This window comes from Capra hircus, chromosome 11 (genome assembly GCF_001704415.2).
Source record: "Capra hircus breed San Clemente chromosome 11, ASM170441v1, whole genome shotgun sequence".
In the NCBI taxonomy this organism is placed as follows: Eukaryota; Metazoa; Chordata; class Mammalia; order Artiodactyla; family Bovidae; genus Capra; species Capra hircus.
In genome coordinates this window covers 103,691,292-103,717,883 of record NC_030818.1, presented here as the reverse complement: position 1 = coordinate 103,717,883, position 26,592 = coordinate 103,691,292, and the positions used below count along the sequence as shown (strand labels likewise).

At 62.4% G+C, this 26,592-nt stretch overlaps 2 protein-coding genes across 2 annotated transcripts; one reads left to right on the top strand and one right to left on the bottom strand.

Annotated features, from left to right (window-relative positions):
* REXO4 (REX4 homolog, 3'-5' exonuclease) lies at nt 65-8,988 on the top strand. Its single transcript, XM_018056148.1, has 8 exons — nt 65-353; nt 2,326-2,660; nt 3,886-4,023; nt 4,210-4,403; nt 5,145-5,233; nt 6,037-6,111; nt 6,766-6,840; nt 8,174-8,988. Exons 1-8 carry the CDS (start codon nt 141-143, stop codon nt 8,285-8,287), a joined length of 1,233 nt encoding a protein of 410 aa, XP_017911637.1. The 5' UTR covers nt 65-140; the 3' UTR covers nt 8,288-8,988.
* On the bottom strand, nt 9,089-24,718 carry STKLD1 (serine/threonine kinase like domain containing 1). The gene is made up of 16 exons (XM_018054743.1): nt 24,518-24,718; nt 24,166-24,286; nt 22,917-23,311; nt 22,110-22,211; nt 19,614-19,684; nt 18,830-18,945; nt 17,253-17,371; nt 16,623-16,786; nt 16,018-16,148; nt 15,298-15,381; nt 13,706-13,822; nt 12,487-12,627; nt 11,631-11,867; nt 10,749-11,078; nt 9,572-9,712; nt 9,089-9,419 (listed from the first exon to the last, which is right to left on the bottom strand). Exons 1-16 carry the CDS (start codon nt 24,716-24,718, stop codon nt 9,154-9,156), a joined length of 2,736 nt encoding a protein of 911 aa, XP_017910232.1. The 3' UTR covers nt 9,089-9,153.

The following is a 26,592-nucleotide window of genomic DNA, read 5'->3' as shown; positions in this document are numbered from 1 at the left end:
AACCAGAGGCGAAGTCTCGGTTTCCAGCCCGGTTGGGGAGAGAGAGAGCACTTCCCGGAAACCGGCGCCCACGTGAAGGGGACGCGTGCCGCGCGGCTTCCGGGGTCCCGGACTGCGGCCAGCCGGGCTCCGGGGCCGGCATGGTGAAAGCAAGGGGGCCGGCCGCCGCGCGCGCCCCGCGTGCCCCCGCGCCTGACGCTGGGCCCGTCAGGAAGCCGAGACGGAAGAGAAGGGTCTGGAGGAACAAAGAGCGAGAAGCTGGTGGGGCGCCGGGGAACGACCCCGGAGTGGTCGCGGTGCGGCCCCCAAAGGCCCCGGAGGACTTTTCCCCGAACTGGAAGGCGCTGCAGGAGGCAAGTCCGCGGGGGGCCTACGGGCGGAGAGGGGGACGGTGTGTGGGTCCCGGGGGGCGCGCGGGCTGGAGTGGACCCGGGGAGCAGAGCCGATCGCAGAGGCCGGAGCGCGTGGGCTGCGGAACAGCAGAGGCTGGATGCAGAGGATCCTGCTGACAGTTCAGTTCAGTTCAGTCGCTCAGTCGTGTCCGACTCTTCGCGCGACCCCCTGGACTGCAGCACACCGGGCCTCCCTGTTCATCACCAACTCCTGTCCATCGAGTCGGTGATGGCCATCCAACCGTCTCATCCTCTGTCGTCCCCTTCTCCCGCCTTCAGTCTTGGCCAGCATCAGAGTCTTTTCCAGTGAGTCAGCTCTTCGCATGAGGCGGCCAAAGTATTGGAGCTTCAGTCTCAGCATCAGTCCTGCCAATAAACACCCAGGACTGATCTCCTTTAGGATGGAGTGGTTGGATCTCCTTGCAGTCCAAGGGACTCTTAAGAGTCTTCTCCAACACCACAGTTCAAAAGCATCCATTCTTTGGTGCCAGCTTGCTTTATGGTCCAACTCTCACATCCATACATGACTACTGGAAAAACCATAGCTTTGACCGTATAGACATTTGTCAGAAAGAAACGTCTCTGTTTTTTAATATGCTATCTAGGTTTGTCATAGCTTTCCTTCCAAGGAGTAAGTGTCTTAATTTCATGGCTTCAGTCACCATCTGCAGTGATTTTGGAGCTCCAAAAAATAAAGTCTGTCACTGTTTCCCCATCTATTTGCCATGAAATTCTGGCAACACTGGGCCTTTAATCGGTGACCACTGCTACTGATCACTGAGCGCTTCACATGTGCTTTAGACACTGCTGGATGAGCTGAGCTGATGTGTTCATATTTAACCTGAGACTGACTCTGAGATCTTTTATCATCTGCATTTTACAGATGAGGAAGTGGGCCTGACAGGTTAAGTAGATTGCAACCAGGTCAGCAGAGCCAGGAGTCAGACCCCAAGCCCCCTCCCATCAACTCCCTGCTCGTAATGCTGCTATGCCTCCTTGCCTTTCTGGGCCATCAGTGCACCAAGACTTGCAGATTACCTACCGGCCACTATCTCCTGGGTGCTGTTGTCGGCTGAGCTTCACTCGTAAATCGCCTTCGCCAGAGTCGGCTGCTGCTGTACCGCTGTTTTCTGGTTGAGGAGACTGGGAGGGGTTGAGGGACATGGCCCAGGGTCACACAGCGAGCGCCTGGGGTGTAGGTGCACAGGGCTGGGTGGGAGTTCGCGCTCTTTGCTGCTGCCGACCCTCATGGTGTCTCTGCAGCCTCTTCTGAGCTCCTGAGATCTCTCCAGGAGCCTCAGAGTGGGTGAGGGGGAGCGCAGAGAAGGGCTTCTGAGACTGTTAACCTGCGCCTTAAGGGGGGAGTCCAGATCATTCTCCTGTCCTGACACATAGACCATGAAATTCCCTCGGGCAACCCCAGGGGTCTCAGACTTCCTGGGCTGTAACTCGGCCTCTTTCTTACAAGAAAGTAAAGCAAAAAGAAGCGAGCAGAGGGATGGATATTTATTGTGGGAAGAAACTTCACGTTTTCTCTAATTCATACAAGAAAGGCAGTTCTCCTGTTGTTTAAACATCACGGGAACAGCTAGGTAGGAACTGCCTCCTCACTCAGCTGGTTGCCACACAGCAGGGTCTTAACCGAGGGCGCTGGGCTGGGAGACCTCAGCCCTCCCTGGGGGAGAGCAGGGGTATGGTGGTCCACCCCGTGTCATTGGACGTGACCATCTCTTCCTGAGACCCTCACAGCAGGAGCAAACAAAGAAATCTGACTGAGGAAGTGGCCACCATGCATCAGCTCGGAAGGAGGAAACTCTGAAATAACAATGTGGGAACAGGCTGCTTTTAGACACAGACATGCTTTTTTTTCCCATCTCTAGTGTGTGATTTCCAAATTACAGTGCGTTGTGTATTTTGTTTGGGGTTCTATTAGCTGCTGAAACAAAGATCACAGACTCCACAAGAGCCTCCACTTCTCTCTCAAACGGATTCCAAAAAGCAGCCACAGCGTGTCCAACAAAGTAGAAACTCGATCTCAGATAAAGCAAAGAGAGATGCGATGGGGACGGAAAACACAGACCCTGAGGTCACAGGGGCCTCTGGGCCCTCGGGATCACTGAATGGCAGGAAGATACAGGCGCAGCCCAAGGAGAAAGGGGCCGAGAAAAGGACCAGTGGTGACATTTCTCGGCAGCAAGGCGACATCAAACATAAGAAGCGGAAAGCTGAGGAGCCGACTGCCCCCTTGCCTCCAGCCCTGCCCACCAAGTAAGTACCACGGGACGTGATGATGGATGCGGCCTTCCTGGCCGCCCTGTGCCTCAGCCTCCTCCCCGGTCACAGCCACTGAGGCCTCTCTCCCTAAGGAGGCCGAGGCTGGTGGCCCCTCTGTCACCTTATCCTGGCGTTGTGGGTTTCTTCGTGGGTAATTCAGGGTGATTCAGCTAATTTAGAATTAACCTGGGGTAAGTCTGTCCCCCTAGAACGTAGGCAGAGCAGAGGCTGACCCTGTCCCATAGCTGCTGTATCTCCAGGGCCCTGAACAGGGCTTGGCACCTCATGGGCCCCCAGGAAAGACTTGTGGAATGAACGAACACCAAAGCCAGAAAGACTTTGAGTTCAAAACCGACCCGTGCATCTTGCCAGTTGGGTGGTTTGGGGCCAGTTCCTGAGGTGCCCTGAGCAGCAGCGCGGCCGCCGGTGCTGGAGCTGAGGCGCCCCTGCCGCCCCAGTGCGTGCCCGTTATGCAGCGAAGCCTGGGCGTCGCCCACGCGGGGCCGGTCAGCAGCTGCCTCTGCACGGCTCGGCAGGGGGTGGTGTGTCTGTAAGTCCGCCTGGCTGTGTGTCGCCGGGGGTTGAGGACACAGTGGCTGAAGGTTTCAGGAGGCAGCGTTTCAGGGCCTGTGTGTGTCTCGGTGCCGGGCGCCCTCTCGGGAAAGAGTGGTCCCAGCTGGGCCCCACATCGAGAAGGGGCCGTCGGGGGGCGGGGATGCACTGATTCAGTGACTCCCGAGGTGTGGTCGGGGTCAGTCCTGCGAGGGAGGAGCCTGTGCGGGCAGAGGCCAGAGGGCCTGTCCAGTTGGCCAGTGCGTCTCGGAGGAGAGGACCTGGCTGCTGAGCATCCCAGCCCGGGCGCCCCTGTCTGCAGGCTCGGCACGGGGATGCTGCGGGCACCAAGGGGTGTCTGAGTCTCCATTTTCCTGGCAGTGTGTTTATCTGTGGTCCCTAAATGTCTGGCAGCTGTTCGTTCTGTCATTGAGAAGGAAACGTCACAGCCATCACACCCGAGTAGGGGCGCAGGTGTGTTTCCGTCTCGTGTTTTTTGTGTTGCTCTGAGGTTCCTCCGTTTTAGCTAAAGGGCATATTTTTTAATTAAATGGGAAAGTGCCAAGGTGATCACCGTGGCCGGTGGCCAGGCACACGGGCCTGAGCCGCCCTGAGAGCGGGCCACACTCGCCACCACGTTCAGCCCGTTCTCCCCTCTGCCTTCTAGAGATGACATCTGGTTTGACGACGTTGACCCAGCGGACATCGAAGCGGCCATCGGCCCAGAGGCAGCCAGCATAGCGAGGCGGCAGCCGGGTCAGAGCGAGAGCAGCACCACGCTGGTGAAGGAGCAGCCCTTCGGCGGGTACGCGGGGCGCACTCAGCCTCGGGGGGCGGCGGGGGCTCTTCAGGAAAGGGCTGCTTCCCTCCCCTCCTGTCGTATGGGCAGGCAGCTCGGCGCCTGGCCGAGCCCAGTCCTCGGCACGGCACTGAGTGGTGGAACCGAGTCCTGGGTCCCGCGGGGTAACCTGGAGCCTTGGTTCCTCCCCAGGCTGACTAAAGCCTTAGCCATGGACTGCGAGATGGTGGGCGTGGGCCCCAAGGGGGAGGAGAGCATCGTGGCCCGCGTGTCCCTGGTGAACCAGCACGGGTGGTGCGTGTACGACAAGCACGTGAAGCCGACCCAGCCGGTGACTGACTACAGGACCGCCGTCAGCGGCGTCCGGCCCGCGGACCTGGCGCAGGGTGGGTGGCTCAGCCGGGCACGGCCGCCACGGGGGCCCGGCGGTCTTTCCTCCCTCCCGGGTGGGTGGGCTTTGTGTTGGCCTGGCTGCCTCTCGGCCACCTGACTGTCGGCTGGGCCAGTGTCCCCGAACTGCAGTGTCGCTGGGCAGCGGGGACGGACGGGGTGTCAGAGGAAGAAGGCCGCTGGGAGGTGAAGACGGGCCTGGGGAGGCGGGACAGGCGGCAGGGTCTTCTAGATTATTCGGAAGCCATGGGGACGAGGCAAGCAGCTGGAGGCCTGGCCTGGGGCAGGTTCTCGTAGGTTCCTTTGGGATCCCTACATTGGGAATGAGGTCGGGGGGGGGGGGCAGGCGGAGGTGTCCCACCTTGGGACACATCCGGGGCCCTGGTCTGCAGAGTTTGCCCTTGGGCGAGCTGTGCTCGGGGGCCTTGAGATCTGGGGCCTGGAGGGATCCTGAGGGCGGGGGCTCGAGGCAGCTGCCCCCTCCTCTGGGCGCGTGGTCTCTGCCGTCCACGCCTCTCGGGTCCTGGAGCATGGCCCGTGCTGCGGCCTGGCTCCTCCTCGGCCCCAGGCTCTGCCAGTCCCACCTGGGCCGGGTGGGCAGCCCGAGGGCACGAGCCCAGTTGGCGCAGCCTCCCCTTGGCCCGCCCTCCTGAGGCCCTGACCCACCCCGGGTCTGACGGGGCAAGAGCGCTCGCTCTCGGCGCAGCACTGAAACCTCTCCCGTGTGTGGCTTCCAGGAGAAGAGTTTGAAGTTGTTCAGAGGGAAGTCGCGGACCTGCTCAAGGGCCGGATTCTGGTTGGACACGCGCTGCACAATGACCTCAAGGTGCTGGCCCACGCCTCTGTGTCCCGCGGCGTCAGAGGAGCCGCGCGCGCCTCCCGCCGTGGGTGACGCGCCCGCAGTGAGAGCCGGGGCAGGGGGCAGCTCCTCACACACCCGGGTAGACGGAGCCGTGGCTGACGCTGCCGCCCCGCCCAGCGACGGCCCCACGCCTCAGGGCAGAGCCCCCTCCCCGGGCGGGGGCACCCCCGGTGCCTGTTCCCTCGGAACCCCGGGCAGACCCCGTCTCACAGGCTGGCCCACGGCGGGCAGCAGGCCAGCTTCGAGGGCCCCTTCCTGTGCCCCTGAGGGTGGGGCTCGGCCGTGCCCGCCAGGGTCTCTGCCCCGGGCCGCACTGGCCCGCCCATTGGGATGCGGTGCTTGGGCAGCACGTGCTCTCAGCTCGGAGGCCCTGGGCGCTCAGGCTCCCGCTTCAGCCCCTGTGCCCTCCCCACCCTGGTAACCTGGGCAGACTTGCCTTCCACCCTCTCCTGGGCCTGTCTCGAGATCGTGGGGGGCCCCGTTTCATCCCTGACTTTCTGTGTGTATGTGTGATGCAAACTCAAATAGAGGACAAACGGTTGCTCGTTCCTTGGTGACTGAGTCTCCGCCTTCCCCGCTTTTAAGGCTGCGTTTCCGTCCACGCGTTCTTCCTGCTGAGCATCACCTGTCCCGCGATAATCCCCCCCAGGAGTTCAGCCTCTCATCAGCGCCTGGTCCTGTCTGTGTTCTCAGTGTGGGGTTCTGAGAAAGGGGCGCACCTTTCTGCAGACAGACACCAAAATGCCTGTCGTGCCTTCCTCCTCCAGGCGCTGTTTCTGGGCCACCCAAAGAAGAAGACCCGGGACACTCAGAAGTACAAGCCTTTCAGGACCCAAGTGAAGGTACCTGAAACCATGTGGTTCTGAAGGCATGGTTCACGTGATTACGGGTTCTGGTCCCTGGAAGCTGGCTTCCTGGTTAAAGGTGTTTGGGTTTGGTTTGGTTTTCCGTTTTAACCTTTAAAACTAAGAGGAGGGACTTCCCTACTTGTCCCGTGGTTGGGACGTGGCGCTTCCATTGCCGGAGGCCCAAGGTCAGTCCCTGGTCAGGAAACTGACATCTTGCATGCTGCAGTTCAGCCAAAAAAAAAAAATACCAGTGAATAAATAAATGAGAATCACAGGAGAATTAGACATTTAAAGAAAAGTAACCTTAGAGAAGACTTGGCCAACCCAAAGTTAGCGCCCCTGAGGGCAGTGGGCCCTCTCTCATCTGTGGTCACACCCCCAGCTGCGGGTCAGAAGGCACGTTGTGTGTGTTCCAGAGGCAGGGCCGCCGCCCCGACAAGCAGGGACCCCCCACGACGAGCAGGGCCGCCCGGGGCCGACGATGCCTAGTCCCTCCCTGGTCCTCCGCTGGCCAAGCAGGCAGTCACCAGCCCTCACGGCCACTTTGCATGGGAGGGACACTCACAGTCCCTTGGGTCAGTGCTCGGCGGGCCACCCCCTGCCCAGGCCCCACCCGAACGTGGCGACGTGCTCCCCTCTCCCCGGCAGAGTGGACGGCCGTCTCTGAAGCTGCTTGCAGAGAGAATCCTGGGGATCCAGGTGCAGCAGGCAGAGCACTGTTCAGTAAGCACGTCCCGGGTGACGGGGCGACAGGGTGATGGGGCGACAGGGTGATGGGGCGACGGGCCTCCGGGTCCCGGGTGACGGGGCGACAGGGTGATGGGGCGACAGGGTGATGGGGCGACGGGCCTCCGGGTCCCGGGTGACGGGGCGACAGGGTGACGGGGCGACGGGCCTCCGGGTCCCGGGTGACGGGGCGACAGGGTGATGGGGCGACGGGGTGATGGGGCGACGGGCCTCCGGGTCCCGGGTGACGGGGCGACAGGGTGATGGGGCGACGGGCCTCCGGGTCCCGGGTGACGGGGCGACAGGGTGATGGGGCGACGGGCCTCCGGGTCCCGGGTGATGGGGCGACAGGGTGATGGGGCGACGGGCCTCCGGGTCCCGGGTGACGGGGGCGACGGGGTGATGGGGCGACAGGGTGATGGGGCGACGGGCCTCCGGGTCCCGGGTGATGGGGCGACAGGGTGATGGGGCGACGGGCCTCCGGGTCCCGGGTGATGGGGCGACAGGGTGATGGGGCGACGGGCCTCCGGGTCCCGGGTGATGGGGCGACAGGGTGATGGGGGGGCGACGGGGGGTGATGGGGCGGGGGTGGGGCGACGGGCCTCCGGGTCCCGGGTGATGGGGCGACAGGGTGATGGGGCGACGGGGTGATGGGGCGACGGGCCTCCGGGTCCCGGGTGACGGGGCGACAGGGTGATGGGGCGACGGGCCTCCGGGTCCCGGGTGATGGGGCGACAGGGTGATGGGGCGACGGGCCTCCGGGTCCCGGGTGATGGGGGCGACGGGCCTCCGGGTCCCGGGTGATGGGGCGACAGGGTGATGGGGCGACGGGCCTCCGGGTCCCGGGTGATGGGGCGACAGGGTGATGGGGCGACGGGCCTCCGGGTCCCGGGTGATGGGGGCGACGGGCCTCCGGGTCCCGGGTGATGGGGCGACAGGGTGATGGGGCGACGGGCCTCCGGGTCCCGGGTGATGGGGCGACAGGGTGATGGGGCGACGGGCCTCCGGGTCCCGGGTGACGGGGGTGAGGGGCCTCCGGGTCCTGTCTAGATTGCAGACCCCCAAGGGCTGAGGGTGAGGCTGCGGGCCCGCAGAGCCTGGCCCTCTGGGCATCGGGCTGGGCCCGCAGCCCTCCCATCTGCCTCCTGAGTTGCGTGGCATCCGGGGCCCCTCGTGAGCCAGCACGCCCATCCCTCCCCTGAGTGGGAGCCGCGTCAATGGCCATCGCCCCACGTCTGGCGGCAGGACTCGGGAGCTGTGGGATGGACGGGGGTGGGTGGCCACACCAGCCACCAGCAGGATGACCGTGGTGATGGCCCATGTCCCCCAGGTCCAGGATGCACAGGTGGCGATGAGGCTGTACGTCCTGGTGAAGAGGGACTGGGAGAGCCTCGCCGGCGACAGGCGGCCCCCCGCCCCCGAGGCCCGCAGCCAGGACGCCTAGCAGGGCCCCGCCCCAGGAGACCGTTGCGCCTGCGGGAGCTGCAACCGCATCAGACGACAGTCGGAGCCCCAGAGCCCCTGGAGCTGTGATGCTGAGTGCGGGTTTCAGAATCACTGCAGCAGAGGTGCGTGGCGTGCGTGCTGCTGCGCTGAGCCTCTCCCGCACGGGGGGGCCCCGGGGCTGTCCCTGCGGTTCCCCGGGGCCAGGGCGGGAAGCGTCTGGTTGTCTGATGGGTCTTCGTCACCTTCCTCTGGGGGGCCTCTTTCCCTCACTGCCGTCGGCAACGGGAAGAAAGGAACACTGGGACTCGGGCGTGGACCGCACGGCTGCCCCGTCGCCCCCTCATTGAGGGATTTTCTCTGCCACTTGGGGGCTTGGGGGGATCTCCTGAGGCTGGGGTTCCGCTCGCCCCACCCGTGCACACCCGCTATATTCAAGTTCCAGTTTAGAGCCCACAGCAGGCAGGGGGGCTCGGGCTGCCCAGTGTGGTTTTCCCGGAGGTGGGCGCCTCCCGACCTGAACGGACGAGTGAGCGGGGGTGCCCTGCCCCGCCCGGGGTGCGGGCTCTCTGAGGACAGGAACAGCCTTCTGCACTGAGGGGAGCGTGCAGTGCCCTAGGCTACGCTGAGCCCCCACCAGCCGTGTGAAAAGTCCAAAGCCACCACGAAGGTTGTGTGACATAAATGCCTGTTTTTACTTGAGCTGCGCCTTGTGGAGGCCCCGTGTCTGAGAGGATGGCTGGGTCTCACCTCTCCTGACCCCCTGCCCCCCAGGAGACGCCCATGGCACTGGGCGCCCGGTCAGGTACAGGTCGATGAGGAGAGGAGGGCCAGGCGGCTCCCCAGAGTGGCGTCTACCGGCCGCCCTCAGAGCTGGGCTGGGCTGCCGCCTCCAGTCTGTGGAGGACGCTGGCTGCGTAAGAAACGAGCTCCTGCAAGGAGAAGGCGGCTGGCTGTCCTGGACGGTGTCTGGGCGGCCCCCCTGCCCCATGGGGTGTTCTGCAGCCCTAGCGGGGCCCTGCAGTGAGGCAGGGAGGGCCCGCCAGCACTCACCAGGCTGGAGGTGAAGCGTCTGTGGATCTCCACAACCAGGGGCTGGATGCCGCTGGACGCCAGCTCAGACAGGATCTCCTCTGCGGGCAGAAGGGGTTCCTGAGGTGGGTGTGACAGGGCCCGGCCTCCACCCTATGGGGCTCAATGAGAAGCCCTGGGACTCAGGAGCACGGTGCCTGGCCCAGCGCGTTCCTGCCCTCGCCCCCACCACAGCCGTGAGCCGGGTCCTCACTGTAGGTGGCCAGGTAGGCCAGCAGCAGGCACACGCTCTCCACCACCTCCGGGTCATCACAGTGCAACTGGTAGGTCTCCCGGATGAGGTCCAGGCCGCCGCCGGTCTCCCTGGGCAGCACCACCTGCAGGGCGGCCAGCTCTGGGCAGGGGGTAGAGGGCGGCGTTCCCTGACGGGTAGGCCTCAGGGTCCTCCAGGAGATGGGGGATGGCCATACTGAGTTTGTGGGGTTGTCGAGAGCCCAGAGTGCTGTGGGCAGCAAGCCTCAGCCGGCTGACACCATGGTGGCCCCAGGGACCGCAGCAGTCAGGCCTTGACCACTGCACACCTTGGGGGTGTTCTCCGGCAGAGGGCACCTGTCTCTCCACCCCAGCAGTCTCCCAGGCCAGGGGAGGGGGTGCCCCCACGCGAGGAGGCCCGTCAGGGCAGGTTAGACCCGGCTCCTGATGCCATGTGATCAGGTCCCCTGGAGTCCCGGGGGAGGCAGACACCCCAAGGCGTCAATAAATCCTGTAACCCTAACCCAGACTCTGACTCGGGTCTGGCTCACTGGGTTCTGACAACCCAGCTTCTGTGTGCTGAGCCACGAGCCTTTTACTCTCGGCTCCAGGCCCTGTCCCCAGCCAGTTTGATGGGATCCCAGATGGAGTGGGGGCAGGCCTGCAGCCTAGGGTGTCTCCATCAGAAAGGGGAGACCCTGCCCCACCCGAGCTTCTCTAGGAGCGAGGGTCACCCCATCTAGCCTGCGTATCCAAGCAGACCAGACCTCACAGGCTGAACCACCCTGACACAGCGGGCAGCCTTGCCCGGACTCCAGGACCCAAGCATCTCTAGAGGGCTGTGGTCCCGAGTCGAGTGCAGAGCCTGGCCGGGGGGCTAGGTGACAGCCGGGGTTCCCGTGGTGGTGGGGTTCATACCCCATCTGCTGTGCTGACTTCAGAGCCACACCTGGAGGAACACTTCTGCTCACACCAAGTGTGTTCGGGCAGAGGAGGTGGTCATGATACAGGGTCACACCAGCAAGTGTGACGTGGGTGCAGAGGATGCGCTGGGACTGTGGGTGTTTCTTTTCCCTGCTTGAGTGTGTGCATGGTTTTGGTCTGTGGGCCACCAGGAGGCTTCACTGGGAGGCCTGCCTCCCGCCTCAGAGCGGCAGCCCTGCTGGGTCTAGGCTCACCGGACACCTTGGCGAGGCTGGCCAGCCCGCGGTAGGCGTTGTTCACCAGCAGAACTCGGTCCTGGTGCAGCCGTATGCTCTGCAGGAGCAGGTCCACCACCTCCGCACACTCCTGCTCCTGGATGCAGCCTGTGGAGGGGCCAGCACACCTGTGTCCAGGGGCCCGGCCAGCCCTCCAGCCCTGGGCCCCCAGCTGCTCACCCAGCAAGGACAGCAGCCACAGAACTGCACAGCCAGCTTCAGCCACTTCCGCATCCCCGGGGAAGGTGGCCAGCACCTCGGCGACGAGAGCCGGGGCTCTCTCCAAGGGGGCCTTGTTCACAATGATAGCTGCAACGGGATGGGGTGAGGAGGAGGGGTTGCCTGCTTCCTGGCACGGGGAGAAGGGCCTGCTGTGTGCGTGGCCCCCGCCCGCCACAGGGACAGCAGGAGCTATGGGGTTCGAGGTCCACCGTCCTCTGAGATGGGGAAACGGGAAGGCCGATTCCAGCCTGCTAAGCAAGTCTGGGCAGGCATCAGACCTCAAGGAGAGGCTTGGGGCATCTTGCACCCAGCTGTGCTCAGGGCCATCCAAAGCTGGGAGACCTCTTCTCCTTGGGAAAATGACTGTCCAGGTGCTGGAGTGCCAAGTGGGACCTGGAGAGGGAGCCATTCGGCTGGTGGGGGTCCCCCTTTCTGAATCAAGTCGAGAGAGGTCGCCCAGTGCTAGAGCCAACCGGTGAGACCAGGGATGCCAGGAAGTCCCTGATGTGTGCAGGCAGAGGGCCTCCTTGGGTGGGTGGAGGGGGGAGCCTAGGGTCAGGGTCTGCCCCTTCCCTTCGCTTTTCCCAGCTCTCGGCTGATACCCCAGCAGGAAAGGGTATCAGCCCTGGGCCCAGTCACCATCCACCAGCAGGGCCCAGAGCAGGCTCAGGCCATGGATACAGATGTCCCTGTTCCTGGGGAGGCTGTCCAGGCGCTTCAGGATGTCCTCAAACAGCCCAGCCCTCTGCAGCTCGTCCATGGCCAGTCCTGTGGGTGGGCCCTGGAGTGAGGCCACAGGGAGCCCCTCCTCAGGAGGCCTTCCCTGGGGGCCCCTCCCTTCTCCCCTGACCTCGAGCATCGCGATCTCCATGCGTGCTTAGTCACTAGAGCCTGCTCTGGGCCAGCCTCGTGCCCAGCTTGGGACCCGGAAACAAGGGTACTATTGGTCCATCCCCTGGGCCACCATTCCAGCACCTCCCACCCCGTCAGCCTCCAGGGCTTCTTTGCCAAGGTGTTTCTCTGGGGTGGTGAGCGGACATTGCCAGGTGGCCCTGACTTACACCTGTCGTCCCAGCGTGACGGCGCATGGCAGCCCTTTTCACTCCCTGCTGTGAGATCAGTGGACTGCGGTGGGCTGGTTAGTGCAGCCAGGCTCCAGGTGAGGGCCTGGGCTCTCTGGGGCCCCAGCTTCCCTTTACAGAGGTGAGTGGTCAGACGAGAGTCAACTCGGATAAGGCCCTGGGGGGTGACCCTCTCTCCCACGCCGCCCCTCAACCGGGACTCGCCAGTGGCCATTGTGAGGTGGGGCGGAGGGGCAGCAAGGGCAGGAACCTGAAGCCCATGGTGGTGTCGCCACCTGCCAGGGCCCGTGCCCGTAGGCAGAGGGATGCACGTGGGCACAGGGCGGCTGGAGGCAGTGTCTGGGCCCCCATGGAGGGGCTGGGTGCCGCCTGCTCTGTGCCTAGCGCCCGAGGACAGCCCAGGCAGCACCCACCTTGGCTGGCCACGATGGTGAGCAGGCTGTAGACCGTGGCCAGGAGCTGCTCCTCCACGGGGTGGCTCTGCAGGATGCTCAGCAGCACAGCAGCGATGGTGCTGGTGTTCGCGATGGTGGCTGCCGCGTCCTGAGCCAGCGCTGCGCAGGCCGCGGGAGAGGAGGGTTTACTCTGGGCTGGGGGCTTGGGGGGCCTCCGTGATTGCAGGGAGGACGCTGAGGTCAGGGCACAGAATGGGTCCCCACAAGTGCTGTGTGACTGAGTCAAGGACCGAGGGGCTGGGAGCCCGTGCCAGGGTAGACATTTATCAGAGTGGACACACAAAGCATTACGCAGGAATTCAACCTAAATAATAAAGTTCAGAAACATAGTGAAATACTTCCAGTTTAAAAACCAGGTATTTAAAGCTTTCTTTAAAGACTCCAGGAGGAGCCCTGACTGTTAGCTGCAGCCTCTCTCGCTGACCCCCTGGAAGTCCATGCTAGGACCCCGCCCAGCCTGCCTGGGGTGGGGGTGGGGGTGGTCACACCGCAGAACCCCCCGAGGCCAGCTCCTCCTCTTGTGCCTGGAAACCAGCCAGAGCAGGGAGGAGTTGGCCCAGGCCCAGGGCCCCCGAGCAGGTCACAGGCAGGCCCTGGGTGCTGCCCCAGCCTCCTGGCCACACTGTGCCATCATCCTGGGGTGAGGTTGGGTGGCAGAACGCCCAGAGGGTCTGGATGCCAAGGCCAGACCTGGTGACGGGGGGTTGGGGGAGCCCACCCAGGCCCATGGTGGATGTCGGGGAGCCCACCCGGGCCCAGGGTGGGTGTCAGGGTGGGGGAGCCCACCCGGGCCCAGGGTGGATGTCGGGGGGTTGGGGGAGCCCACCCGGGCCCAGGGTGGATGTCGGGGGGGGGGGTGGGAAAGCCCACCCGGGCCCATGGTGGGTGTTGGGGAGCCCACCCGGGCCCAGGGTGGGTGTTGGGGGGGTGGGGAAGCCCACCTGGGCCCATGGTGGATGTTGGGGGGTTGGGGGAGCCCACCCGAGCCCATGGTGGGTGTCGGGGGGTTGGGGGAGCCTACCCGGGCCCATGGTGGGTGTCAGGGAGGCAGGGGGAGCCCACCGGGCCCAGGGTGGGTGTTGGGGGCCAGGGGAGCCCACCTGGGCCCAGGGTGGGTGTGGGGGGCCGGGGGAGCCCACCTGGGCCCAGGGTGGGGGGGGGGGCCGGGGAAGCCCACCTTGGCCCAGGGTGCGCAGCAGCAGGGTGCAGGCACGCAGCTGTATGTCCAGGATCCTCTGGTGCTGCTTCATGACAGTGAGCAGCACCTCCACCAGCTCCGCCGGCCACGGCAGACCTGGGGGGTGGACAGGAGCAGGTGGGGGAGGGGCGTGGGCCAGACCAGGGACCAGCCCCACTGGGAGTCGGGGGCATCGTGCGTGGGCCCTGGGTGGCTGGACACTGTTCGTCAGGTGTGCGGGGTGCCTGCCACAGGTCTGCCATGCCTGCTTCCTATCCCAGCAGCTCTACAGGGTCAACCCTCCGCTGACAAGAACTCAGCTGGTGTGACTCCAGAGCGCCAGCACCCTTGGCTGCGGCTGCCCTCAGAGGGGACGTCTGTGGGCCCCTTAGACTGTCGGCTTGGCGGCCCGGGACCTGTGCCAAGCACGGGGGGGTGGGGGGGGGCAGGCCATGGCAGCAGGGTCCAGGCCCAGCTGTGCCCCTTCCCACTGCCATCCTCTCTCCCAGCCTGTGTCCTCATGGTGAGAATGACAAGGTCAGAGGTGCTGGTGCCAGGGAAGCTGAGTCATGGCTGGCCCGTCTCCAGACAAGGTGCCTGAGGCTGGGGTGGCCACCAAGGCCCCCTTTGGAAGGGACCCAGCACCGCCCTCACTTTCCCCGGGAGCAGATTCTCCTTGCCCATGGACTCTGTCCTGGCCACAGCCCAGCTCGATGGGATCGCGGGGAGGGAGGAGGGAAGGGAAACGGCCGAGGGGAGGTCTCCGCGGCCTCAGGAGGGGGCTGGGGCTTGGCCTCCGTGATCTCTGCAGCCCAGCCACTGGGACAGCCTGCTATGGAAGGATGGACGATGGACAAATGGACGGTGGGTGGATGGAGGAGGAGGATGGACGATGGATGGAGGGGACAGGTGGTGGGTGGATGGAGGGGAATAGTGGACGATGGACGGTGAGTAAAGGAGACGGATGGTGAGTGGGTGGATGGATGATGGACAAATGGCCGGCGGACAGAAGGGACCGATTGTGGGTGGGTTGGTGCATGAATGTAATATTCAGGCTGGTGAGACAGGCTGAGTGCAGAGATCTTCCAAACCATGTTTTGGTAGAATTAACGATCTTAGTATTAACACTTCATGGTGATGCACTCTTGAGAGGTGAATAGGTTGGTGCGTCTGCGCAGGCAGTGAGCAGTGTCTGCGAAAACGTGAAATACTCAGGTCTGCACATCTGGGGTCTTACTACGCAGAAGCAGACGGAGCGCTCAAACGCCCCGAGGTGGTCTGTGTGAGCTCGGTTATGACCCTGGGAAGTCAGCAGCCACTCATGCCTGACCAGAGGGACGGTGGAGACGTGGGGTGTCTGTGTAGCGTCCGTGAAAAGCAGGTGGAATGAGGCCACAGGAGATGGTTCTGACCCCGAGCCACCCACCACCCACCACCCACCACCCTCGGCTCAGTAAGAGAAGTCCAGGCCCCTGCTCCCGCCGATGCTGAGGGATCAGGCCTCGGAGTCCAGCGAGGAGCGCTGGAGGGGGCGGGGCTCCCCAGGAAGCAAGAGCACAGGGGTGGAGTGGAGCTGGGACCCGGGGCTCTACCCAGCTGGTCTTCAGTCATCCTCAGGAGCCTCTTCAGGGCCCTGAGCTGGACTTCGGGTCGGCTGGAGAAGTTCTGCATGACCTCTGCAGGGGACAGGGGCCGTGGGGAGGTCTCGGCTCAGGGCCCATCTGTGAGCCCCCCACCACCACACAGACACACGTGACCAGGCGTGAGGCCACGCCCTTATCCCCACCTCCTGGGCGGAGCCACCGGGCCAAAGTCCAGGGTCAGCCTTAGCACCCACCCAGGAGCTCAACTTGGGCGACTCCCTCCAGGCCACTCAATTAGCGAGTGGTGGGCTTCAACTGGACCCACCTGTCCGCCTTCAAAGCCCATGACCACGAGACAGGGAGACTGGGCAGCTAGGACCCAGGGGGTGCCCCTTCCCCAGAAAGGGAGGCAGCGGTGGTCCACTGTGGGTAGGTGGGTGGGAGGGAATGTCTTGTCATAGCCCAGGCAGGGGGCCACTGAAGGGGAGGAGGGAGTGAATGGCCCACCCACACCAGGGTCAAGGGGGTTGGAGGGCGGAGTCAGGCCTGAACTGAAGGTGACCTCCAGACCCACCGTCCACCCAAGAACAGAGGTGTGGCCCCGGCGGAGGGGTCTACTGAGCAGGGCCATGCTTGGGATGGATGAGGGGCAAGCCCACTGGCCACACGGGAGGAGCAGTCCAGGGGACCCCCGGTTTTATAAAGAGGCCACGGGGCCCCCGTCGTCACCGAAGATGCTGGCCACGTTGCTCTCCAGCAGCATGTCGATGATGAACTCGGGCACCACCTGCCGGCGCAGCACCTGGGCGATGCCGGAGGACCGGAAGTTGCTGCGCACGAAGGTGAAGTGAATCACGTCCCTGGGGAGGAGCAGAGAGCCGCCTGTGCCCGAGCCCCGCCCGCCGGCAGCTGCGTGGCCTCCACCTTCTGTGGGCGCCCACTCTGCAAGCACCTCTCACAGCGGGCGCCGCAGCCTGTCCCGTCCAGGAGGGACCCAGCACTCGCACCCGAGTGGGCCCCTCCCTCCATAATGTAGACCGAAAAAAAAAAAATTCCCAGCTGTGTTGAAGGAAAGGTGAACAGAACTCAGGATGGATCATTTTGTTCTTCTGACTTTAAAATACCTTAGAGTTCAAACATGCTCCTGAGCCCGGGGCCGTGGCCCCTGTAGGGTCAGGGCTCAGAGACGCGGCCACAGTTTGGGAAGGCCCAGCTCGGAGGAGCCACTCTCTGTGGATGAAGCACTTTGTGGCACTGAAACCCTAAGTGGCCGCTGAGAGACTGAGAGGGGAAGACAGACAAGAGTGAGGTGGGACCCTGGCGCCTGAGCTCACCTCACGGTGACTCGCTCCGCGGGGTCGGCCTGGAGCATCAGCGGCAAAAGGGCCTGGAAGGTTTTCGCGTCGGGGACCTTCCTCTCCTCCATGGTCCTCAGGACGCCGCTCAGGCTGGCGGGGGAGCTCCGGATGGACCTGCGCAGGCGCATGGCTCCCAGCGCCTGCGGGAGAGAGGACCGTGTGCGCTCTCCCTGCTCTCCCTGCGGGAGGGAGGAGGCCTGACCCTGGGCAGAGGGAGCTGCGGTGGCCACCGCTGTCAGGAAGGCATGGAGGCCCCCTGTGCCCCAGAGTTCTGGTCCAAAGAAGAAATGCTGGTTCGGAGAAAAGCCAGTGGCCATCTCACTGGCCGGAGGGAGTGGGGACAACCTCCCTCCACAGCCGGGACCCCACGCTGGGCTGGGTAGCACACCTGAACTCGGCGGATCTCGTCCCCGAGGGGCGGCTGTGGCGGGCAGGTCGGCATGTTACCAGCATCACCCCCACACAAGGGCCCAGCGGGGTGGAGCGCCGGGGGCTTCACACGGGGCACACCCATGGCAGGAGGATGCCTTGGGGAGCGTGCGCCCCTCTCAGGGCCAAGGTGGGCTCCCGGGGCCTGAGGGGCAGGGGCGGGCGGGAGGCCCTCACGTCCAGGAAGGAGCAGCTGGCCATGTCCAAGATGATGCAGCCCAGGGACCAGACGTCGGACTTCTGGCTGAAGGAGAAGCTGAGGGCTTCGGGGGCCATCCAGGACTTCTGGAAGGGGTCTGTTGGCAGGAGCGAGGTGGACCATGTGTGAGTCCTGTGCACCCCGGGGAAGCAAGCAGCTTGAAATGGGCCCCTGGTCACTCTCCTCGGGGGAGGGAGAGACATGCTGTCCGAGGCCCCGGTCAGTAAGATCCTGGCCCGTGAGGCTGGGGCCTACCAGGCCGGCTGTGTGCGCCCCTGAGCCCATGGTGGCTGCAGGAACATTTGGACAGGGCGTTTCCAGGAAGGCTGAGACCTGCGTGCTCGTTCAGCATCTTGCCTCTACATGCCAGGACCTCGAGGCAAAGCTCTAGGTGCCCTGCTCCAGTGCCTCAACTTGAAGCCCAAACGGGGAGCCAAAAGAGCAGGGTCCCTGTCCAGCTCTCAGGGCCTGACCCGCCTCAGGCACCCCTCCTTTTCTGGACCCTCACTGCCCAGACAAAGTAAAGGGGGGCTCCAAGGACCCCTGCCATTTACACTACCAGAAGACCGGCCCATCCATGCACCTGCCTGCCCACCCACCCGTCCATCCACCTGTCCATCTGTCTGCATGTCTAGCCACCTGCTCACCCGTCCACCAAGGGCAGCATGCCACCAGTACCTGCCGGCCCAGGACTCTGCCGTTCTCCCGTGGAGAGCTGCCCTCTCCTCTCACCGCCCTGATGGCTGTTAGGCTTGAAGCCCAGCTCCCTTTGCCCTGTGGTCTTTTCGGAGGATAGAAACGTCTCTCTGATTCTTACCTCTACCATCTCCTGGGTTACTCTGAGGGTCAGTAAAGAAATCCAACCCGAGGGGCTTCCCTGGTGATGCAGTGGATAAGAACTCGCCTACCAGTGCAGGGGATACCAGTTCAATTTCTGGTCCAGGAAGACCCCACAGGCTGCGGAGCAACCAAGCCTGGGTACCACAACTACGGAGCCCGAGTTCTGGAGCCTGCGAGGTGCAGCTCATGAAGCCTGCATGCTCCAGGGCCCGCAGGCCACAACTGCTGAAGCCTGTGTGCCTACAGCCCGTGCTCCGCAACAAGAGAAGCCGGCACACCGCAAGTAGAGAGCAGCCCCCGCCATCTGGAACTAGAGGAAGCCGTGCAGCGATGGAGACCCCGCGCGGCCACAGATAAAGAAAGAAACAACCCGAACTGGTGCCCGGAGGCACCAGCCCTCCCCGCGCGTCCCTCCCCCTCCTTCCTGCGGAGGCCTCCCTCCCCCTCCATGAAGGGGAACATTTTCTGGGTGTCTTCTGGACCCTGTGTGCGTCCCACCCCTTGGCTGCACCCTGCTCGGTTACAGCCCAGGCAAGGGGGCCTCTGTGGAGTCCACAGGGGTCTGGGGGTCGGTCTCTGGGGACCTTCTGAGCAAGCAGAGGTTTGCTGTTGCCCTGTTCCAGCTCCTAGAGTGGCCCTCGCCCTAGACCCCTCTCGAGGGAACAGCCCCCACTGCTCCCAGCCACTGCTGCCCCCAGCCGGGGTGGCCAGCCACCTTCCTCTGCCCGGACGTTCCACTTGGCCTTGTCGGTCATGAGCGTGTTGGAGCTCAGATCCTGCAGTTTGCAGTGGTCGTTGCTGACGAGGGCGATGTTGGAGGGCTTGAGGTTCCTGCAACCGAGAGGCGCGCCCTTCAACCCGCTGCCTGGCGGGGCCGCGTCTGCGAACCCTCCACTCCCACCACACCTAGGGCCCCCATCCCTTCTCCTGCCTCAGTAAATGCCCTGTTGGGACCACTTTTAAATAACACTTCTCGTAAGTGTGAGTACACTCAGTCACTTCAAATGGGGAAAACAAGGCAGCAACAAGCAGGGAAACGGGCGATCCGCCCGCGGTCCCTTCACCGCCAGCCTTCCAGATCTCAGCCGAGAGCTCGTTGGGGCCTGGCTCCCATCAGTGACTTTAACAGGATCGCGAGCGCTCCCGGCCTGTGTTGGTTCACGTGGTTTCCTCTCCTTCAAACACGGACGGGTCCTTCCGACGATGACTCTAGAGCATAGCTGCACTGCTGCTGTGACTCCCAGGGTCAGAAGCTCGGCCTGGGAGGGCCCAGAGGCCACGGGTGCTCTCTGCTTCTTTCCTTGCACTTTAGAACCTCCTGCCCCTTGTGTGCCTGGGGAGGGTCGCGGAAGGGGTGGCACTCCCTCTGAGTCTGGGAGGTGCTCCGGGAGGAGCAGGGCCCGCCCTCGTCCAGGCGCCCCGCCCTCCCGTGGGCCTGCCCCTGGCAGACGCTGCCCCGGGAGGTGCCACCCCCGGGAGGGGCCTGGCCACCCACTCACCTGTGGATGACGTCCAAGTGGTGCAGGTAATCCACTGCGTCCAGCACCTGGCCCAGCATGTTCTGCAGCCACTGGGGGAGAAAGAGACACCGGGATGGGCGGCCGGGAAGCACCCGCCCTTCACAGGCAGCTCGGGGGCTACTCAGCACAGCCTGTGGGGTCATGGCCTGTTTCCGCCCTGTGGGTCGAGATGGGCCTGAAGCCAGTGGCCAGCAGCTCAGAGCCACCACGGGAGCTTCTGCTGCGGGCTGCGTGGGGGCTCTCAGGACAGCAAGACCTCGTCAGTTGCAAGGCCCTGGGTTCCAGCTCTAGCTGCACCCCACCCCTCGAGGGTGCCAGAGATGCTGAGTGTTCAGCTCTCACTTGGGACTTTCCTGTCCAGGTCATTAGTGTGAAAAGAGCCCTGAGAACATCCTAGAAGCAGTTTGTGTCAGCAACAAGATCCATGTAGTTTCTAGGGCAGTGGTTTTCACACCATGTTCCTTAGGATCCTGGACCTCACCCAGGGTGCCAGAGAGGGGCTGAGGGGCAGGACCTCGGACTTCCTACTCCCACTGGCCCCAGGCCCCTGAGTCGAGTGCCTCTGATCTCCTTACTGGGGTTCTGAGAACATCCTGTGCTTGACAGGGTTCTGCAAACAGAAAGTTTGAAACCCACTCTGAGCCTGTCTCGAGGCCCACCTTGGAAGAGGAGCCGGGTGCCCCTCAGAACACCCCACCACCACCCACCCACTGCCAGCGGGGAGACGGTTCCCAGAGGCCCACAGAACAGAGGTGTGTGCAGAGCAAATGTCGTGTGGTGTGGGTCACGGGCCTACGTGTGAAAGCGAGATAGAGCCAGTCTAAGGACAACTGAGCAAGACATTACCCTAATCCTGGGCCAAGAACAGCTTCCCCGAGGGCTCAGAAGGCACCAACCGGAGGGAACACTGAGGAACCGCAGCTGGTGACAGCTGAGGACGTGAACCGGCAGCCGCAGACTAGGAGGAGATGCTTGGACACCGTGTCCAGAATGCAGACACAGCTTGTACCAATCAGTAAGATGGGCGACCGTGTTTAAACGGGCCAGGGCCTGGACAGACACCAAAGACGATATCCAAACGACCAAAAAGAGCTCACCATGGCCACGCTCAAAATCAGTGAAGCTGAAATGTGATTTTTAGTTAAAACCAAGAAGGCTGGGACTTTCCTGGTGGTCCTGCGGTTAGTACTCTGTGCACCCAGTGCTGGGGGCGTGGGTTTGATCCCTGGTCGGGAATGAGCTCCCATACACCGCAAGTGAGCGTTCACACGCCACAGCTAGAGATCCCGCGTGCCCCAGGGAAGACTGAAGATCCCGCATGCTTCCACTGAGACCCGGCGCAGCCACGCAAAGAAACACGAGGAAGAAGATTGACACAGAGCAGTGTGGCCGGGAGGCACAGCCCGAGGGCCGCGCCTTGAGGGCCAACACCAAGTCGACTAACCGTCCAGGAAACCTGGCACGCTGGCCGCAGCAGCGCACACAGCCACTCTGTGACCCGGCAACTCCACACCGAGGGACTCCCCCAGGAAACGGATGTTTCGGTCCATCAGACACGCGTGCTGCAGTGTTCGCCCAAACTGGAAGCAATCCAGATGCTCACAGCCCTGGACCAGGTGCACGACGGAGATGCGGCGTCCGATGGAGCCGCACCTGGCCGTGGACAGGCATGCTCTTCTGACACCCAGTTCAGTTCAGTCGCTCAGTCATGTCTGAGTCTTTGCGACCCCATGGACTGCAGCACACCAGGCCTCCCTGACCATCACCAACTCCCGGAGTTTACGCAAACTCATGTCCATCGAGTCGGTGATGCCATCCAACCATCTCACCCTCTGTCGTCCGCTTCTCCTCCCACCTTCAATCCTTCCCAGCATCAGGTCAGTTCTTTGCATCAGGCGGCCAAAGTATTGGAGCTTCAGCTTCAGCATCAGTCCTTCCAATAAATATTCGGGACTGATTTCCTTAAGGATTGACGGGTTTGATCTCCAAGGGACTCTCAAGAGTCTTCTCCAACACCACAGTTCAGAAGCATCACCTGGTGTGAGTCAAGCATGAGTCGCCTGACACTCACAGGTGAGTAAATCTCAAAGCACCAGGACAGACAGGAGGAGCCAGACACAAGCGAACGTCATGCTGTCCGAGCCCATCTGTGGGAACTTCAGGGACAGTGGGGCATCTCCAGAGGTGGCAGTTAAGCCCTGGCACCGGCTGGGGGCGTCTGGAGGGCCAGGAGCACTCTGACCTCATGGGAGGCGGGGATGGAGTGTCCACCCATGCAAAACGCAGCCCACTCTACACTTAAGATCTGTGCACATTACGGCAGGCAAATACCGTCACTCATAAGCGTCAGAAGAAATGAGCCCGGGCTCCAGTGGTGCCTGCCCCCCACTCTGCCCGTGCCCCTCTGCCCCCGCTGTGGGGCCTCACACCATCCAGGTGGGCCCCAGGCCTGGCGCCCCTGACAGCCTGTCTCACCTCGGAGTCCATGGCTGTCTTTGCCGCCCTGTTCTTCTCAATGACATTCTGGAAGCTTTCCTCGTGGTGCTCCATCACCAGGCAGAGGAACAGAGAGGAGGTCTGCTGGGGACACAGCCCCTTAGCCGGGTCCCGCCCGGCCCCCTTAGCCGGGTGCCGAGTTCGGGCCCCGGGCAGCCCAGGCCTGGGACCTCCTGGGCCATCACCGCTCCAGGACCTTCCTCCCCTGGGCCGGCGGTGGCTACGGCAGCACTGCCCCCATCCCCCAGGGGCTGGACACGGCCCATCTCGAGTGACTCCCCCCTCCTGCCCCACTTGGGCTTCTCTTAAAGGTGCCTGAGTCCACCATAGCACACGCAGGCCACGGCGCCTGGGGCCCTGGCACCTTCATCCCTTAGGGCTCAGCTGAGACCCACTCCCTCTGAAGGAGACGGGACCCAGCAGCCCCCAGCTCAACCCCATCTGGAGTAACTGGCAGGCAGGCCTCGGGGTCCCTGGAAAGACGAGGAGTCAGACGACCACCGGGACCCAGCGCAGGGCTTAGGGGCTGCCAGGCCCAGACTTGAGAGACATTGGGTTGTTGCCAGCTGGTTTCTCCCAGCCTTTTTCTGGAAAGTGGGATAATGAGCCCCATGCAGAGGCTGTAGGGTCCCAGGTGAGATGCTGCCCAGAAGCCCCGCATGGCCTGGAGGGTGCAGAGCCGGGTGCGCCCCGCAGAGGTCCTGCCATTGGCGCTCACAGGGTTACAACCGGCGGGGTGGGGGGCCCTCTGTGCCTGCCGAGTCCACGGGGCCGGCTCTGACCCACCTCGCTGCTCCACATGATGAAGAGCTCCTGGTAGATGGAGATGTGGGCGTGCTGAAGCTTCAGCAGCGGCATCAGCTGTAGACAAGGGCAGACGAGGTGGAGGTGTGGGGAAGACCGCCTCTCAGCCAGCTCCTCTACCCAGGGCAGGGGTGGGGTCCCGGGAGGGTGGGCGGCCCGGAGGTTAGGAGCCAGATGGCCCGGGGTAAGTCCTGTCTCCGGGATGTGCTGGCTGTGCTGTGTGACTGAGGACGGGCTCCTCAACCTCTCTGAGCCGCCCAGCCCCATCTGGAAAGAGCAGTGCCCGTGGTATCTGCCTCGTGGGGTGTCAGGGGGGCCGGGTGAGCTGATGCAGGCAGAATGCCGGGCACGCCGGAAACAAGCAGAGCCCGGGATGTCTGGGGAAGGGGGTGTGGCCAAGGGGAGGGGGGTACTGCTGTGCCCTGGCCCCCTGGCCTCCTGGCAGTGGGCACTACAGGTCCCAGGCCCCTGCCCTCAGCTCCAAGTGCTCTGAGAATGATCGCAGTTAGGCGGCAGAAGTGGCTTCCTTAGCAACTTGGAGCCAGATGGACAGCTGCTCATGATGGCAGGTTGGGTGTGAAAGGCAGTGGCCTAGCAAGCCGTGGGAGGGAGTGAGGGCGGGCGGTGATGCGTGCGGGGGTATGGGATGGCCCCCCACTTCTTTCTTCCATGAATGTGGCCTGGGTCCACCACTGTGCCTCAGACACGTTGTGCACGGAATAGCTGCTGGTAAAGCTCCAAAGCTCACGATTCCAGAAAGAAGAGGAACGGGCGGCCATTAGATGGAAGGGGAGACATTCGGCTTTGTGTAAAATTCAAACAACTCAGAGCCTTTGCCCAGCAAACTGACGTATACGCAGCTGTTTCTGCTCTTATTATAAATCTGGGTGTTACCGTCAGTGCCGACAGGCAGATCTAAGGAATGTCAAAGAGTTTATATTCTCTTCGCTAAACAATTCTCTATTTTCCAAATTTTCTGTTGTAACTGATACTTTCATAATTAAAGAAAAAGGTCTTTTAAAAGATGGTTATTGGTAGAACAGCCTAGGGACCTAGCCAACATTTAAAGGTAATCTTCTCTGAGAACATATATTCTAAGCTGTCGGCACCTGGATTGAGAAATAAATGTTTGGGGCACAGACTCCCGTCATGACCTGGGGGATCTGGCTCCACAGCAGGAGCCAAGAGCTGGTCCTAACTCTCCAAGCCCCCAGCAGCTCCCACCCTTCACTCCACAGGCGGGTGCCGAGCAGGCTCTGCGCGCCCTGCATCACATCCTCTGGAGAGCTGATCCCCCAGAGAGTTACCTCCTCCAGGGCCTCGTTGGCCTGATGCTCGTCAATGCACTCCACCTGGAGGAGCAAGGAGAGCTCGGTCAGTCAACACGCAGTGGACACCCCCATCAAGATCGCCACCACCGCCATCACCACCGCCAGCATCAAAATCCCAGTCACTACCATCACCACCACCACCAGCACCATCAAAATCACCGTCATCACCACCACCAGCACCATCAAAATCACCACCATCAGCACCATCAAAATCACCATCACTACCGCCAGCATCAAAATCCCAGTCACTACCATCATCACCACCACCATCAAAATCCCAGTCACTACCATCACCACCACCATCAGCACCATCAAAATCACCATCACCACCGCCAGCATCAAAATCCCAGTCACTACCATCATCACCACCACCATCAAAATCCCAGTCACTACCATCACCACCACCATCACCACCATCAAAATCAGCATCACTACCATCATCACCACCACCATTATTCACCAGGGGTGCCAAGCTCCTATCATTCGTGACCCACCACACAGCACCAGATGGGCCTGGAGAGGCTCTAAGGGATGGATCCAGAAATACTTTAAGCAGTGAGATCATCTTTGCTCCTATTGCAAGGATAAGTTTAGGACAGCATAACATAAACTCCAAAGCATCATTAACCATTTTCAGACCATTTCGAAAGCCGGAAGGAAAACAATGTGTCGCCGCCAGAGCCAAAGAGCTTGGCAAAGTGCCAGCCTCATCCTGCATTTCTCACTCAGGTCAGGGGGGCTGTCCCCGGCGCTGGACGTGGCTGCTGCGGAACGTGTGCCGAGGGAGGCAGGGCGCTGGGCAGAGGGGCACCAGCTTCCATTCTGCGCCAGCCTTGGTGGCAGCGACTGTGGGTGCACACTGTCCCCGCATCTTACCAGGTCCTCACCCAGAACTTCTGCTCATAAGATCTACCAACGGAGAACTCCTGTAATCAGCTGATCACAGAGGAAACTGCAGTTAGAGAGTGGCTCCCAGACCCACGTGAAGACCCTGAGACGGGTGCGCTGTGCGTCCCCTTCTTCTGCTCAGGGGCTTGTGCTTAAGTCATTTTGGCCAAAAACATACTGAGAGCTTTAAAATTATCACCTCTTTTTGACCTGGAAATCCCACTTCTAGGAATTTATCCCAAGGAGATCACGGATCCTCAAAAAAAAAAATTAACCGTAAGATTGTTTATCAGAGTTGCTTATTGTGGTTTAGTCACTAAGTTGTCTGTGACCCTTTGTGACGCTACAGACCCCATGGAGCCCGCCGGGCTCCTCTGTCCATGGGATTTCCTAGGAAAGAATACTGGAGTGGGTTGCCATTTCCTCCCCCACGGGATCTTCCCAACCCAGGGATTGAACTCGAGTCTCCTGTAAAGGCGGATTCTTTACCACTGAGTCAGGGAAGCCCTATCAGAGTGGCTTCTACAGAGTGAAAAACCAAGAAAATGTTAGCGCTTGTTGTTCTAAGTGGATAGCTGGGGGGTCAGTCCTCGAAGCCAGCCCACAGAGGGGCAGGAGGCTGGTACGGATTCCCAGCCTGGCTGCCTCGGGGGAACTGCTGCAGAGACAGGAGGCCTGGCACAGCGGACGGGTGTTGGTGGCAGCCAGCAGCAAAGCTCTGGCCTCAACCCTCCACTCTTCTGGGCCACCTGGCCCTGGACATGCCAAGAGGCACACTGCACATCCCCCTGAAGCGTGCACTGCACCCTGCCGTGCCAGCCCTGGTGAGGACGTAGGGGAAGGGCCCAGGGTTGGTGCCCTGCCCTTAGACTTGTGTGACCTTGGGCAAGTCCCTGCCCTTACTCCCCAGCCAGCCTTCTTCAGTTCAGTTCAGCTCAGTCGCTCAGTCATGTCTGACCCTTTGCAACCCCATGGGCTGCAGCACGCCAGGCCTCCCTGTCCATCGCCAACTCCTGGAGCTTACTCAAGCTCATGTCCATTGAGTCAGTAATGCCAACCAGCCTCCTTATCCTTGGCTATAAAGAGGGGTCATCGGTCCCACTTTGTTGAGTCGGTAGGCGGTTAAACAAGATGACAATGATGCCTGGCACTGTGTCCATGTAAGTGGGGAGTATGGTGGTGGTTGCTGCTGGAATAAACATGAGCATTCCTTCCGCATTGAGGTGGAAGAGTTGAGTCTCCAGGGAACCCCAAGGAGCCTCATACCACCCCCACAGCTCCCCCCACAGACCCTCGCCACCCCTGGATTGCCTCCAGGACTGCTGGCAGACAGGAACCCGGCGGTCGTATGAGGAAGCCTTCCTCTAGCGTAGGGGAGGTCCGTGTGTGTTTGGGGCATGGCCCCACTGGAGTGCCTCGGGCACGGCCTCTCACCTGCT